Source organism: Salvelinus alpinus, chromosome 7 (assembly GCF_045679555.1).
Source record: "Salvelinus alpinus chromosome 7, SLU_Salpinus.1, whole genome shotgun sequence".
Taxonomy (NCBI): Eukaryota; Metazoa; Chordata; class Actinopteri; order Salmoniformes; family Salmonidae; genus Salvelinus; species Salvelinus alpinus.
Genome location: NC_092092.1, coordinates 19,945,100 through 19,961,496, shown reverse-complemented (window position 1 = coordinate 19,961,496; position 16,397 = coordinate 19,945,100). Strand labels below are relative to the sequence as shown.

General features: G+C 42.7%; 1 protein-coding gene across 3 annotated transcripts; it reads left to right on the top strand.

Annotated features, from left to right (window-relative positions):
• The first annotated feature begins 10,789 nt into the window (after positions 1-10,789).
• On the top strand, positions 10,790-16,179 carry LOC139580543 (uncharacterized). Of its 3 annotated transcripts, none has more exons than XR_011676061.1 (5): positions 10,790-10,908; positions 14,834-14,927; positions 15,161-15,436; positions 15,525-15,605; positions 16,087-16,179. XR_011676061.1 is itself a non-coding variant. In XM_071409350.1 (5 exons), exons 3-5 carry the CDS (start codon positions 15,185-15,187, stop codon positions 16,174-16,176), a joined length of 423 nt encoding a protein of 140 aa, XP_071265451.1. In that variant the 5' UTR covers positions 14,338-14,627; positions 14,834-14,927; positions 15,161-15,184; the 3' UTR covers positions 16,177-16,179. The 3 variants fall into 3 exon arrangements, 2 of the variants coding, with proteins under 2 accessions (XP_071265453.1, XP_071265451.1); XM_071409350.1 differs by lacking the exon at positions 10,790-10,908 and adding an exon at positions 14,338-14,627; XM_071409352.1 differs by lacking the exon at positions 16,087-16,179 and having other exon boundaries at positions 15,525-16,036.
• Positions 16,180-16,397: the final 218 nt, after the last annotated feature.

Genomic DNA, 16,397 nt, shown 5'->3' with positions numbered 1-16,397 from the left:
TAGGTCCAGAGTATGACTGTGGCAGTGAGTAGGTCCAGAGATATGTTGGACAAAACCCACTGAGTCGATGATGGCTCCGAAAGACTTTTGGAGTGGGTCTGTGGACTTCTCCATATGAATATTCAAATCACCAAAAATTAAAATATGATCTGCTATGACTACAAGGTCTGATAGGAATTCAGGGAACTCAGAGAGGAACGCTGTATATGGCCCAGGAGGCCTATAAACAGTAGCTATAAAAAGTGATTGAGTAGGCTGCATAGATTTCATGACTAGAAGCTCAAAAGACGAAAACGTCATTTTTTTTTTTTGTAAATTGAAATTTGCTATCGTAAATGTTAGCAACACCTCCGCCTTTGCGGGATGCACGGGGGATATGGTCACTAGTGTAACCAGGAGGTGAGGCCTCATTTAACACAGTAAATTCATCAGGCTTAAGCCATGTTTCAGTCAGGCCAATCACATCAAGATTATGATCAGTGATTAGTTCATTGACTATAACTGCATTTGAAGTGAGGGATCTAACATTAAGTAACCCTATTTTGAGATGTGAGGTATCACGATCTCTTTCAATAATGGCAGGAATGGAGGAGGTCTTTATCCTAGTGAGATTGCTAAGGCGAACACCGCCATGTTTAGTTTTGCCCAACCTAGGTCGAGGCACAGACACAGTCTCAATGGGGATGGCTGAGCTGACTACACTGACTGTGCTATTGGCAGACTCCACTAAGCTGGCAGGTTGGCTAACAGCCTGCTGCCTGGCCTGCACCCTATTTCATTGTGGAGCTAGAGGAGTTAGAGCCCTATCTATGTTAGTAGATAAGATGAGAGCACCCCTCCAGCTAGGATGGAGTCCGTCACTCCTCAGCAGGTCAGGCTTGGTCCTGTTTGTGGGTGAGTCCCAGAAAGAGGACCAATTATCTACAAATTATATCTTTTGGGAGGGGCAGAAAACTGTTTTCAACCAGCGATTGAGTTGTGAGACTCTGCTGTAGAGCTCGTCACTCCCCCTAACTGGGAGGGGGCCAGAGACAATTACTCGATGCCGACACATCTTTCTAGCTGATTTACAGGCTGAAGCTATGTTGTGCTTGGTGACCTCTGACTGTTTCATCCTAACATCGTTGGTGCCGACGTGGATAACAATATCTCTATACTCTCTACACTCACCAGTTTTAGCTTTAGCCAGCACCATCTTCAGATTAGCCTTAACGTCGGTAGCCCTGCCCCCTGGTAAACAGTGTATGATCGCTGGGTGATTCGTTTTAAGTCTAATACTGCGGGTAATGGAGTCGCCAATGACTAGGGTTTTCAATTTGTCAGAGCTAATGGTGGGAGCCTTCGGCGTCTCAGACCCCGTAACGGGAGGAGTAGAGACAAGAGAAGACTCGGCCTCAGACTCCGACTCGCTACTCAATGGGGAAAACCGGTTGAAAGTTTCTGTCGGCTGAATGAGCGACACCGGTTGAGCATTCCAACAGCATTTCCCTCCAGAAGCCATGAGAAAATTGTCCGGCTGCGGGGACAGTGCGGGGGGATTTATACTAACGTTACTATCTGTACTTACTGGTGGCACAGACGCTGTTTCTTCCTTTCCTACACTGAAATTACCCTTGCCTAACGATTGCATCTGAAGCTGGGCTTGCAGCTTGCAGCTCCTGTATATTATGAGTACAGCGAATGCAATTAGAAGACATCATGTTAATGTTACTACTTAGCTTGGGCTGTTGAAGGTGCTGACGAACCATGTCCAGATAAAGCGTCCGGAGTGAAAAAGTTGAATGAGGGAAAAAAGTTGTGATGGAAAACTAAAAAAAATATAAACGGTAATTAAAAAGAAAAAAAAAAACGTAAAGTTGTCAGCTAGCAAAGCAAAGCTAGCAAAGTAAAGTTGGCAACAAAACGCACAGCAACAAAACGCACAGCAACACGTCTGCAAATTCAAGAGTACTCTTAATACTCTTAGATTTTACTAATAAAAGAATGGACGACCTGATCAGAGAGGTCCAGGACCTGAAGAACAGTTTGCAGTTCTCCCAGGGTCAGCTCGATTAGTTGAAACAGGGAAATTATCTCTGAGAAATTGAAATTGAAGATGGACCACGGGAAGATTGAGGTGGAGCGCGCCCAGAGGACTGGAAAACCCAACACCGGCCCAGTTGATAGGCCCAGGACGATGGTTGTCAAGTTCCTGAGGTTCAAGGTAGCTGTTCTGGAAAGAGCCAAGAACTTGAGAGGAACGTATATCTTCCTCAACAAGGACTACCTTGAAGCTGTGCGCCAGAAGAGGAAAGAACTGATCCCAGCCATGAAAGCTGCCAGAGTGTGTGGGGACATTGCTTACATCTGCTATGACAGGCTCATTGTCCACCCTCCCTCCCATAATCCTCGAAGGGATGAGAGAGCCAAGCCTATGGGTTCGTAGCTTCAACCCCGCAGCACACACACACCAATTGATTAACGGATTGCTGATTTGTATATTTTTTTCTCTTGCTTTGTTTGCTCTTTTCAGTATTATGTCTCTCTGATAAGCTACCCAGGAAAGGGCTGAAAATAGCCCATATGTATATATGTAGCCTTGGAAATAAGGTTCATGAAATCAATAACTTGCTAACATCAGATAACATTCATATTTTAGTCATTTCTGAGACTCACTTAGATAATTAATTTGATACAGCAGTAGCAATACAAGGATATAACATCTATAGAAGAGACATACATGCTTCTGGGGAGGTGTTGCTGTGTATATTCAGAGCCATATCCATGTAATGCTTAGAGAAGATCTTATGTCAAGTGTTATTGAAGTGTTGTGATTGCAGGTTCACTTGGCACATCTAAAGCCTTTTCTTTTGGGGTGTTGCTATAGGCCACTAAGTGCTAACAGTCTGTATCTAAATAATATGTGTGAAATGCTTGATAGTGTATGTGCTGTAAACAGAGGTCTACTTTCTTGGGGACCTGAATATTGACAGGTTTTCATCAAGCATTTCTGCTCAAGAGGAAGCTTCTTACTGTAACCAGTGCCTGTAACTTGGTTCAGGTTATTAATCAACCTACCAGAGTGTTTACAAACACTACAGGAACAAGATCATCCACATGTATCGATCACATTTTTACTAATACTGTAGAACTTTATTCTAAAGCTGTATCCGGCTATATTCAGGAAAGCCAAAGTTCCAACAGCTGGGCCTAAAATTGTGTATAAGAGATCATACAAAAGATTTTGCTGTGACTCTTATGTGGATGATGTTAAACATATTTGTTGGTCTGATGTGATTTAATGAGGAACATCTAGACGCTGCACTTGAATTTATGAAATTGCTTCTTCCAATTTATTGATAAACGTGCACCTGTTAAGAAACTGACAGCACTGTTAAGGCTCCATGGATTGATGAGGAATTTAAAAACTGTATGGTTGAAAGAGATGGGGCAAAAGGAGTGGATAATAAGTCTGGCTGCACATCTGACTGGCTTAATTTCTCAATTTGCAGTAAGTATGTGACTAAACTCAACAAAAAGACGAATAAACTGTATTATGAAGCCAAGATCAATGATATAAAGAATGATGGAAAAAAAACTTTGGCGTACTTTAAATGACATTCAACTCCATCTTTCATGGAATCAGATAACTTATTCATCACAAAACCATTTGATGTTGCCAATTATTCTAATGATTATTTAATTGGCAAAGTGGGCAAACTTAGGCAGGAAATGCCAACAACGAACAGTGAGCAATTGTATTCATGCATAAAAAAAACTAATAATGAAAGAAGAGCATTGCAAATTTGAATTTTGTAAAGCTGGTGTGGGAGAGGTGGGAAAATCGATAAATAATGACAAACCTGGCATTGACAATTTAGATGGAAAGCTACTGAGGAGTGGCTACAGAGTCAGCTACCATATCTGTCATATTTTTAATCTGAGCCTAGAGGAAAGTCTTTGTCCTCAGGCCTGGAGGGAAGCCAAAGTAATTCCGCTACCCAAGAGTGGTATAGTGGCCTTCGCTGGTTCTAACAGCAGACCTATAAGCTTGCTGCCAGCTCTTAGCAAACTGTTGGAAAAAAATAGTGCTTGACCAAATACCATTTCTCTGTAAACAAATTAACAGATTTTCAGCATGCTTATAGAGAAGGGCACTCAACATGTACTGCACTGACACAAATGACTGACCTGTTGAAAGAAATTGATAATAATAAGATTGTGGGCTCTGTACTGTTGGATTTCAGTGCAGCCTTTTCATATTATTGACCATAACCTGTTGTTGAGAACTTGGGTTGCACATTTTGGGAAATATTCAAAGGTGGAAACTTTCCATGTAATTAATGGGAATTAACAGAAATATATGCAAATTAATATTAATACCATTTAAATGTAGATGTTTTTTGCATTGGATATATTTACCATATCATATGGAGACAGAAACATAAACCTTTTACCTTATCATAAGTAGACATAATTGCAAATTATTAAATCCTTCCAATAGAAACAAAATAAACGATTTAGTTACAAATTTAACTTTAATTAATTGAGTTGACTTTGCACATGGGATGATTTCACTGAACAACAAAAGGGAATATTGAATGATCCCCAATGATCCATCGCATCTAACAAAAACGTTTTCAACATCTGTAAAATGATAGTCTAGAAACTAAAGCTTTGGTTGTCTTCGTCTCAGGCTTCCATGTCTTCTCCCTGGACCTCCTTAATGTCCATCTCTTGAACATCAGACTCTGAGGCCTCATCTTCACTGTCACTTTCCAACCTTGTTGAGGATGGCTCGTTGTCAGGCTCAAAAAGCCTCAAATTTCCCCGGATGGCCACCAATTTTTCAACCCTTGTATTGGTCAGCCTGTTGCGTGCTTTGGTGTGTGTGTTCCCAAACAAGGACCAGTTGCGCTCTGAGGCGGCTGATGTTGGTGGGATTTAGAGGATGATGGAGGCAACAGGGGAAAGAGCCTCCGATCCACAAAGTCCCTTCCACCAGGTGGCTGATGAGATATGTTGGCACGACTGCCATATTGCATCTCCATCCCAAAGCCCTTGCTTGGAAGTGTACTTCCAAGCAAGTTACTAGTTAACAAAAAAATGATGTATGTCAAAATACACTGCTCAAAAAAATAACGGGAACACTAAAATAACACATCCTAGATCTGAATGAATGAAATATTCTTATTGAATACTTTTTTCTTTACATAGTTGAATGTGCTGACAACAAAATCACACACAAATTATCAATGGAAATCAAATTTATCAACCCATGGAGGTCTGGATTTGGAGTCACACTCAAAATTAAAGTGGAAAACCACACTACAGGCTGATCCAACTTTGTTGTAATGTCCTTAAAACAAGGCTCAGTAGTGTGTGTGGCCTCCACGTGCCTGTATGACCTCCCTACAACGCCTGGGCATGCTCCTGATGAGGTGGCGGGTGGTCTCCTGAGGGATCTCCTCCCAGACCTGGACTAAAGCATGCGCCAACTCCTAGACAGTCTGTGGTGCAACGTGGCGTTGGTGGATGGAGCGAGACATGATGTCCCAGATGTGCTCAATTGGATTCAGGTCTGGGGAACGGGCGGGCCAGTCCATAGCATCAATGCCTTCTTCTTGCAGGAACTGCTGACACACTCCAGCCACATGAGGTCTAGCATTGTCTTGCATTAGGAGGAGCCCAGGGCCAACCGCACCAGCATATGGTCTCACAAGGGGTCTGAGGATCTCATCTCGGTACCTAATGGCAGTCAGGCTACCTCTGGCGAGCACATGGAGGGCTGTGCGGCCCCCCAAAGAAATGCCACCCCACACCATGACTGACCCACCGCCAAACCGGTCATGCTGGAGGATGTTGCAGGCAGCAGAACGTTCTCCACGGCGTCTCCAGACTCTGTCACGTCTGTCACGTGCTCAGTGTGAACCTGCTTTCATCTGTGAAGAGCACAGGGCGCCAGTGGCGAATTTGCCAATCTTGGTGTTCTCTGGCAAATGCCAAACGTCCTGCACGGTGTTGGGCTGTAAGCACAACCCCCACCTGTGGACGTCGGGCCCTCATACGACCCTCATGGAGTCTGTTTCTGACCGTTTGAGCAGACACATGCACATTTGTGGCCTGCTGGAGGTCATTTTGCAGGGCTCTGGCAGTGCTCCTCCTTGCACAAAGGCGGAGGTAGCGATCCTGCTGCTGGGTTGTTGCACTCCTACGGCCTCCTCCACGTCTCCTGATGTACTGGCCTGTCTCCTGGTAGCGCCTCCATGCTCTGGACACTACGCTGACAGACACAGCAAACCTTCTTGCCACAGCTCGCATTGATGTGCCATCCTGGATGAGCTGCACTACCTGAGCCACTTGTGTAGGTTGTAGACTCCGTCTCATGCTACCACTAGAGTGAAAGCACCGCCAGCATTCAAAAGTGACCAAAACATCAGCCAGGAAGCATAGGAACTGAGAAGTGGTCTGTGGTCACCACCTGCAGAACCACTCCTTTATTGGGGGTGTCTTGCTAATTGCCTATAATTTCCACCTTTTGTCTATTCCATTTGCACAACAGCATGTGAAATTTATTGTCAATCAGTGTTGCTTCCTAAGTGGACAGTTTGATTTCACAGAAGTGTGATTGACTTGGAGTTACATTGTGTTGTTTAAGTGTTCCCTTTATTTTTTTGAGCAGTGTATATTCACCCCACCCAGTATTGTAATCAGACTTACCAGAAAGCATGTAGTCCTTTGCTCAGACAGTGTAGTAGTGTGGGCTCCATAGTATCTCATTAGTGTGCAAGATCTTGAGAATCAGCTGTAGATGTGATGGAAGACATGATGAATGCACTGTGCATGCAGAGGGTTGCAATTCCATTGAATTGGGGATAGTTTAACCAAAATAAGCCACAAGACCTAGAATTGCGTTGTGTATCCCACAATTTTTTTTGACTGTTATAAGCTAACTTTTAAAAATAAATTTAAGCAAAAAAAAAGACTCTTTGCAACCCTAGTTTTCAACCTGACATCGTGGATTCAGAGCTACAGTTGAAGTCAGAAGTTTACATACACTTAGGTTTGAGTCATTAAAAATCGTTTTTCAACCACTCCACAAACTTTAGTTTTGGCAAGTTGGTTAGGACATCTACTTTGTGCATGACACAAGTAATTTTTCCAACAATTGTTTACAGACAGATTATTTCACTTATAATTCACTGTATCACAATTCCAGTGGGTCAGAAGTTTACATACTCTAAGCTGACTGTGCCTTTCTGGAAAATTCCAGAAAATGATGTCATGGCTTTAGAAGCTTCTGATAGGCTAATTTGAGTCAATTGGAGGTGTACCTGTGGATGTATTTCAATGTCTACTGTCAAACTCAGTGCCTCTTTGCTTGACATCATGGGAAAATCTAAAGAAATCAGCCAGGACCTCCACAAGTCTGGTTCATCCTTGGGAGCAATTTCCAAATGCCTGAAGGTACCACATTCATCTGTACAAACAATAGTATGCAAGTATAAACACCATGGGACCACGCAGCCGTCATACCGCTCAGGAAGAAGACGCGCTCTGTCTCCTAGAGATGAACCTACTTTGGTGCAAAAAGTGCAAATCAATCCCAGAACAACAGCAAAGGACCTTGTGAAGATGCTGGAGAAAACGGGTACAAAGTATCTTTATCCACAGTAAAACGAGTCCTATATCGACATAACCTGAAAGGCTGCTCAGCAAGGAAGATGCCACTGCTCCAAAACCGCCATAAAAAAGCCAGACTATGGTTTGCAACTGCACATGGGGACAAAGATTGTACTTTTTGGAGAAATGTCCTCTGGTCTGATGAAACAAAAATAGAACTGTTTGGCCATAATGACTATCGTTAGGAAAAAGGGAGATGCTTGCAAGCCGTTGTGGGGGTGCTTTGCTGCAGGAGGGACTGGTGCCCTTCACAAAATAGATGGCATCATGAGGAAGTACAATTATGTGGATATATTGAAGCAACATCTCAAGACATCAGTCAGAAAGTTAAAGCTTGGTCTCAAATGGGTCTTCCAAATGGACAATGACCCCAAGCATACTTCCACAGTTGTAGCAAAATGGCTTAAGGACAACAAAGTCAAGGTATTGGAGTGGCCATCACAAAGCCCTGACCTCATCCTATAGAAAATGTGTGGGCAGAACTGAAAACATTTGTGCAAGCAAGGAGGCCTACAAACCTGACTCAGTTACACCAGCTCTGTCAGGAGGAATGGGCCAAAATTCACCCAACTTATTGTGGGAAGCTTGTGGACGGCTACCTTAAAACGTTTGACCCAAGTTAAACATTTTACAGGCAATGCTACCAAATACTAATTGAGTGTATGTAAACTTCTGACCCACTGGGAATGTGATTAAAGAAATAAAAGCTGAAATAAATAATTCGCTCTACTATTATTCTGACATTTCACATTCTTAAAATGAAGTGGTGATCCTAACTGCCCTAAGACAGGGGATTTTTTTACCAGGATTAAATGTCAGGAATTGTGAAACTGAGTTTAAATGTATTTGGCTAAGGTGTATGTAAACTTCCGACTTCAACTGTATCTATCTAATAGAAACAAAGGGTTTTCTTTAATGGAATATTCTCTAATGTGAAACATGTCAAATGTAGTGTACTGCAGGGCAGCTCTCTAGGCCCTCTACTCTTTTTAAATTTTTACCAATGACCTGCACTGGCGTTTAAACAAAGCATTTGTGTCCATATATGCTGATAATTCATCCATATACGCATAAGCAACCACAGTTATTGAAGTTACTGAAACACTTAAAGAGTTGCAGTCTGTTTTGGAATGGGTGGCCAGTAATAAACTTGTCCTGGACATCTCTAAAAGCATTGTATTTGGTACAGATCATTCCGTAAATTCTAGTCCTCAGCGTAATCTGGTAATGAATGGTGTGGCAGTTGAACAAGTTGAGGAGACTAAATTACTTGGCGTTACCTTAGATTGTAAACTGTCATAGTCAAAACATATAGATTCAATGGTTGTAAAGATGGGGAGAGGTCTGGTTGTAATAAAGAGATGTTCAGATTATTACTATTTTTGACACCCCACTCCAAAAAGCAGGTTCTGCAGGCTCTAGTTTTGTCTAATCTTGATTATTGTCCAGTCGTGTGGTTCAGTGCTGCAAGGAAATACCTAGTTAAGCTGCAGCTGGCCCAGAACAGAGCGGCACGGTTTGCTCTTCATTGTAATCAGAGGGCTGATATAAATACTATACATGCCAGTCTCTCTTGGCTAAGAGTTGAGGAGAGACTGATTGCATCACTTCTTCTTTTTATAAGAAACATTGATGTGTTGAAAATCCCAAATGGTTTGCATCGTCAACTTACACACACTTATGCCACCAGGGGTCTTTTCAGAGTCCCCAAATCCAGAACAAATTCAAGAAAGCGTCCAGTATTATATAGAGCCCTTATTGCGTGGAACTTCATTCCATCTCATATTACTCAAATAAACAGTGAACTTGGTTAAAAAAAACAGATATAGCAACACCTCATGGCATGACGCCTCTCCCCTATTTGACCTAGATAGTTTGTGAATGCATGGATATGTAGGCTACGTGTGCCTTACTTTTTTTATGCTGTTCTTATCTATTGATGTTTTGTGTGGACCCCAGGAAGAGTAGCGGCTGCTTTTGCAACAGCTAATGGGGATCCTAATAAAATACCGTTCAATGTCCTGCGTTTTGTATTAACCATGGCAGCCAGCATTGTAAATACACAGGTGTGCAGAAAGATAATCAGCCTCTGGAGTCTGTGGATCTTTTCCTCTTAATGTATTTTTCATGTCAGCCAGGCCCATCTTTTCAAAGAAACACAATTTTTAATGAAATCTCTCGTTGAGTAAAATGAGTCTATTGCTTCAGTTTTGTTTGCACTTCTTGTTATCTGGTATATAACCAACAACCATGGATCACCACAAGGAAAATAAGGTGAGAATGTCAGCCAGGACTATCTTTTTAAAGAAACACCATTTATTTCAATCTCTAGCTGAGTAAACAGATTACATTCACTGCTATAAACCTGTCTCTATAATCGCATAGTTTACACAGACCCAACGCGGACCTTTGACACACACATCTCAGTTTGAAAAGACGTCCAATGGTTTGTTTTGTCAATGAACTCAATGTATTCCCAACACTGGTGGTAACCAGATGATCCCAATAATTTAGGTAGCCGAGTAAACGATGCCCCCCTCTGGTCAGTTTCTGGCATGTTCTATTGCGAGTTGTTTGGGACTCGTTGTTTTCCGTGTTTACTACTCAAAGTTATTTTACTTATTAAGTGAAATACGAAATTATCTGCAATACACTGGTCTTTTACAATTGTGGACCCAATGTAAAATTAGAGGCTTTTTATTGTATTAAAACGTGTCTCAATCCAACGTGCCTAGCTAGCTCTGCCCACTGGGGCGTGGCTTACGGAGCGCTCTGAAATAAGTGCTCTTAACTCGATCCGTTGAAATAAGGCGATACCTCACCAGTGAGCACGATTTTCTAGCTAATGTTAGTCCTCCCTGACCAATGGACTATTGACTTCGCTTTGTAACGCACAGTGTACTTGACTACTTATTTTATGTCATAAAGGGAGTGAATAAGTATTTCAGAATATATCGCATTGAAGTGTGGTGTTTTGAAGCTACATGTTGAAATCAAGAAAAGAGCAGAGGCCATATGGCAGTGCTGTGTAACTAGAACTGCAATCATATTAAACACAGCTTATGTTATGTCAAATCAACTAACTAACTAGCAAACCAAATGTGTTTTCTTTCATCTGTAGCTCTGGGAGTCAAAGATTCTGCAGTCCAAAGCAGTGGATGGCTTGGCCCTCATGAAGAACACCAACTCATCCGACTTTGTGCGGCAGCTCCCTCAACTATGGGCAGACTTTTACAAAACCTACATGTAAGTAATTAGAGGTTTTACAGTCCAAGGGTACTTCTCAATTCTCTCTTTCCTCCAAAAGTGTGAACTTGTTCACTTCCCTTCACTGATTTGAAGGGAAATGACTGGTAAAGGAAATATGGTGGAAACGCCCTCGCATGCCTCCACCGATCTAAAGCTTTTAGAATTGTGGAAAGTAGTGAACAAGTGTAAACTTCAGGAGAAAGGAGATATTATTGGGACGCACCCAAAGGCTCTACACCGCACCCATTGCTATCTATGTCACAAATCAATGAGGTGATCCACCATATAAGTTAATCAGGTCAATTGATTATTGAATACAGATCGCTACATTTACTTATTTAATTGAATAGCCTAATCATTCCTCTTCCATCCCCAGCCTCTGTTGTGATCCCTACAGGCCAACATGTCCAGAGTTTCACAGCTAAGGGAAGTTACACAACTGTCATACATTTGAATGATAACTTTTGTTGTGCAGTGCATGTCTGCAAACCGCTGTTTGGGAAAAGAGCTTACTGCTAGCCTGTATAACGTTGATTAAATAATTTGGTTGACAGGTGTAGATTTACATGGCATTTTAGTCATTTAGCAGAGACTTTTATCCAGTGCGACTTATAGTTAGTTCATTCAACTCAAGGTACGACAACCACATGTCATAGTAAGTAAAACTTCCGTCAATATGTTTAATGTTGGAGCCACACCCTGATTGACATGCCAAGTTGTCAATAAGGTGTTCAGCAGCTTGATCAGAGCCATAGCAGCACCAAATATCAGAGCCAGGCTAGTAGCACTGTATGGTTAGGGCCAGCACGATGGTGTGAAAAAGGTAAGAGAGACCTCACCACCTTGTTGTTTTGTGGCAACCTTTTACAACTCACTGGGATTGCGTTCCAATAATCTCTCCTTTCTCCCAAAGTATGCACTTGTTCATTTCTCTTCATGGATCTGAAAGGAAATTACTGATGTATGGAAAATTCCTCTAGCACAGCGTTTCCCAACTCCGGTCCTCCAGTACCCCCAACAGTACACATTTCTGTTGTAGCCCCGAACAAACTCTTGATTCAACTTGTTAACTAATCATCAAACCCTGGATGAGAAGAATCAGGTGAGTTTGTCTGGGGCTACAACTAAAATGTGTGCTGTTGGGGGTACTGGAGTTGGGCTGTTGTGTACTGGAGTTGGGCTGTTGTGTACTGGAGGACTTGAGTTGGGGAAACACGGCTCTAGCACATGCCTACATCAATCCAATGCTTTTAAAATGAACGAGTGCACACTTTGGGAAGAAGGAGAGATTATTTGGACACACCCTGAGAGTGACTGGGGAAAAGCAGCAGCAGCCTATTAAACCCCACGTTCTTATGTGATTCTGTACACACCAGGGTTGGTAACAAATTTGTCTGGGAAAGGGCCTTATGTTGTGTCTGGTAACAGGAGGACAGGTCAAGATGACACTATATTAACCATACAAAGGATGGGGATGGTGGGGCACATTTTAATTTAGGCCTAGATGTGGGCAGAGCAAAGAAAGGTAAAAAGGAAATCAGTCTTTAGAGCATCCTGTTTGTGGGCAGCTAGGGTTTTTCTTCTCTCCCCTCTCTCTCAATTTGATGATAAAGGACCAGTGCAGTCAATTCTGTTTTCCTGTGTTTTATATCCTATTGTACAGTAGACGATGAAACGAACACTGTAAAAGTGTGATCAGTGTTATTTCTTGATAGTTGCTGGTTGAAAATTCAATCTACACAGGAGCTTTAAATGAGCAGGTTTGCATGGACGGGAGTTCTGCTTTCCATTGTGACATCACCATGTGGTAAATTGGTTAATTGAACAATAACAAAGAGAGTTCTAAACCCCTCTGCCAATAAAAGCAATTTTTGCCACTTTTTCATGGAAATCTATTACAGTAATGTACTTAATTGTTATCCAGAAGTGATTTGATATTTATATAAAAATGGCTGGTTTGGGCCTTTAAGTAGCTACCTTTAGCACGTTTGAGTACCATAAAACAGTCTTATGTGTTTGGTTATACCATGGGTGTCAAACTCTGGCCCGCGGGCCAAATTTGGCCCGCGGGGTAATTATATTTGGCCCGCGAGACAATACCAAATTACTACTAGAGCTGGCCCGCCGGTATTATACAGCGCATTCACCGCTAATACTACGAATCCCATAATGCTCTGCTGTTGTTTTCGCGCGCCAATCAGGACAGGACCCAGAAACGCCCTCTCCTCTGTGACAGTAGTCATAGCAACATAGACGCTACAACTGTCAGCGCGCTATCCCTTCCCAAAAATGGCGAAAAGAAAGGCAGAAAACAGGAGCTTTCTGGACAAGTGGGAGGCAGAATATCTTTCTCTGTGACATCTCGAGCCATCTCGATGCGCTGAACCTGCAGCTTCAGGGGCGGGGGCGCATCATCACAGACATGTACGCTGCAGTGAGGGCCTTTAAAACTAAACTGTGCCTGTGGGAGAATCAGATGCTGCAAGGAAACCATTGCCATTTTCCCTGCTGCCAAACCATAAAAGCGCAGATCTCTACCGCCGTGCGCACAGTTTGCTGAAAAACTCAGTGTTCTCGCCGCTGAGTTTAGCCGGCGATTTGCCGACTTCGATGTCCAGAAATGTAGGTTTGAACTGCTTAGTAATCCCTTCGCAGTTGATGTGGAAAATGCACCAACCAACATCCAAATGGAGCTGATTGAACTCCAGTGCAACGACACGCTGAAGTCAAAGTATGATGCTGTGGGCGCCGCACAGTTTCCACGGTTCATCCCTGACACAATGCCTCAGCTCCGCACCCAAGCTGCTCAGATGCTCTCCATGTTCGGCAGCACTTATCTATGCGAGCAACTTTTCTCCTCGATGAAGATGACCAAAACAACTCACAGGAGACGTCTGACTGATGAACACCTTCGCTCGATACTGAGGATTTCTTCAGCTCAGAGCCTGAGCCCAGACATTGATGAACTAGCATCCAAGAAGAGATGCCAGGTATCTGGCTTGGGCACATCAGATTAGATCAGTGTGCAATAATTAACGTTTTCTTTGTGCACTTTTTCTTGCTACAAGGCATGGGCTTGAATGGTTGATTGATTTATTATCATTTTATTTGTAAAAAAAAATATTTTGGTATTTAAATCAGAAGGCTGCAAATAGAAAAGAGGCATACGATTTTTATTTACATTTCATTTATTTAATAAATGAATGCCATTGATGTGTTTTTTCATTTGAAATTCGATTTTGCATGTCTCCACTATTAAATTATATATTGTATGGTAATAAGCGATGCTTGTTCCATATTCAATGTTAAAGCAAAACTTGTTTGGGTCCATATTAAAAGGTTCATTTGTTCAATGTTGGCCCGCGACTTTGTTCAGGTTTTACATTTTGGCCCACTGGGTATTTGAGTTTGACACCCCTGGGTTATACTGTAGTGGCATGAGTCATGATGTCAACAGTCCTCCTATACTGTATGAGTCATGTCAAGCTGAACAGGATCATCTTTTTTCTACACGAGAACTGTATGATGACCTACTACAGTAACTAATTTTTATGAAAATACAGACAGTGATGTAGGCAAATTGTTAGTGAGTTTTTAGAATGGCATATCTATATCTCTGTGCACCTGATGAGGTTAGAATGTTTTCTTATGCTTGTTAGACAGCCTCTAGTTTCCCAGGACTTGAGCCTGAACCCAGGACTCACTGGAAAACAGTGGTAAGTGTAACTGACAAGTCAACTCAGCGACCCCATTACTTGTGTGAGAGCAGAGGTCAAGAAGACTTGTAGCCTACTAACTGTTGTGTTTTATTTTATGTGTGATCTTGTTGCACAAGCAATTTCCCTGTCTCTACAACAAATACAGTTGAACGTTCTTTCATTGAGTGGAGCAAATATGTGTAAACTGTCTAATTGTGTTGCAGAACAACAATGGGACTCTGGCCACCTTCTCTCTTCCTCCACGGATGACCTACCCAGTCCAGATCCCTGCAGGGGTCACAGCGCAGACAGCCTCTGGTAAGAAGGAGGAAAACATGCATTAGCCCTCCATACACTCCCTCGATTAACTTAATTGAATGGTCCAATGCTATTTCATAGAAACATTTACCGAAATCTCTATGATGCATGTTTATGATACATGAAATGTCATGATATAGAAAAAAGAAATAGCTTCATCAGTCTATTTTTTTCAACTTTTACAATGGGACTTTTGTATCTATTTCTCCCCTCTTTTACCTCCCTAAGGCCAGCTTTACAAGGTCAACTTTACAGTGATGGTGTCCCAGGCTCCAGCTGGCCACAGCCCTCTCCCCTTAGCTCCAGAAGGGGGTCCTGTAGTGGAGCGGAAAGATCCTCGCTCAGATTCCCAGCAGTCAGCTGTGGTGGTCCCTTCTACTGTCCTCAAGACCATGACCCCTCCGAAGACAGAACCGTTCTCCCTGTCTGTGGCCCCTCCCACAGCTGTACCTCAGACACCAGAGCAGAAGACCCTGATACGTCCAGTCCATGTGATGCCTCCGGTCCAGGTGAACCACCATCTTTATGTTTTTGTAGCACTTTGAAATGTTTTTGAAATGTGTTTTACAAATAAAATGTATTATTATTATTCCCCAGCCACCTGATGAGAAGCCCGTGCTACCCAAACCCGTGGTCCAGCCCCCAGTTCAGGAGAACCATCTCCTTCAGCAGCCACAGGTTCCTTTAGCTCAGGCACGCTTTTCTGTGCAGACTCCAGTGTCCTTTTATTTCCGTTCCAACCGCCATCTCACCCCCCAGAGAGCCCTTTTGACAGTGGTGATTTCAATCTGGATGGGATTGACTTCGACAGTCCACAGCCACAGCAGCTAGACATGAGCCTGTCCTCGTCCCTCTCCTATGACTCTGCCCAGATGCCAAGCCTTTAGGCAAAGTCTTATAAGTTTTTTTTCAACGACTTGTGGACAACTCAGCCATATCTTCATCAAATAGTCAACAATCTCATGTAATTGAATTACAATGGCAAGGCACGGTACTGCTATAATTAATAAGACAGAGGCTTCCTCCCAAATGACACCCTATTCCCTACATAGTACACATCCTGACCAGGGACCATAGGACTCTAGGGTGCCATTGGACAACAAGAGACCTGAGCCAAGGTTCAACATACAGCTTACATAATCATGTCTATTTTACCCAGGTCAAGATGAAGATGAGCCTGTCTGAAGGGTCATGGTTGGGGGTGGGTTGGATTTCGGGGCCAGTGAGGTGGGGGTGGAGGAGATGGTGAACAGGAGGAGCAGGATATGACAACACACCTGGAGGGTTGACCTGTGTATGCTACCAAGGTACCAAGGTAAGACAGGAGATAGCAATCCCAAATCCACCCCTAGACCCTATGCACTTTGGAGATCTGAAAGGATGGCATACTGTAGGTACAGTATAAGCAATATGGTGAAAATTCCACCTAACCTATCAGAGGGCAAGGTGGAGCTTTTGTCATATTGCTAA

What these genes read in the sequence shown, in the direction of transcription:
- LOC139580543 (XM_071409350.1), top strand. Translation starts at nt 15,185, where the DNA reads ATGGTGTCCCAGGCTCCAGCTGGCCACAGCCCTCTCCCCTTAGCTCCA. An exon ending in ATGTGATGCCTCCGGTCCAG is followed by an intron (nt 15,437 to 15,524) that starts GTGAACCACCAT and finishes ATTATTCCCCAG; the next exon opens with CCACCTGATGAGAAGCCCGT. An exon ending in ATCTCCTTCAGCAGCCACAG is followed by an intron (nt 15,606 to 16,086) that starts GTTCCTTTAGCT and finishes TATTTTACCCAG; the next exon opens with GTCAAGATGAAGATGAGCCT.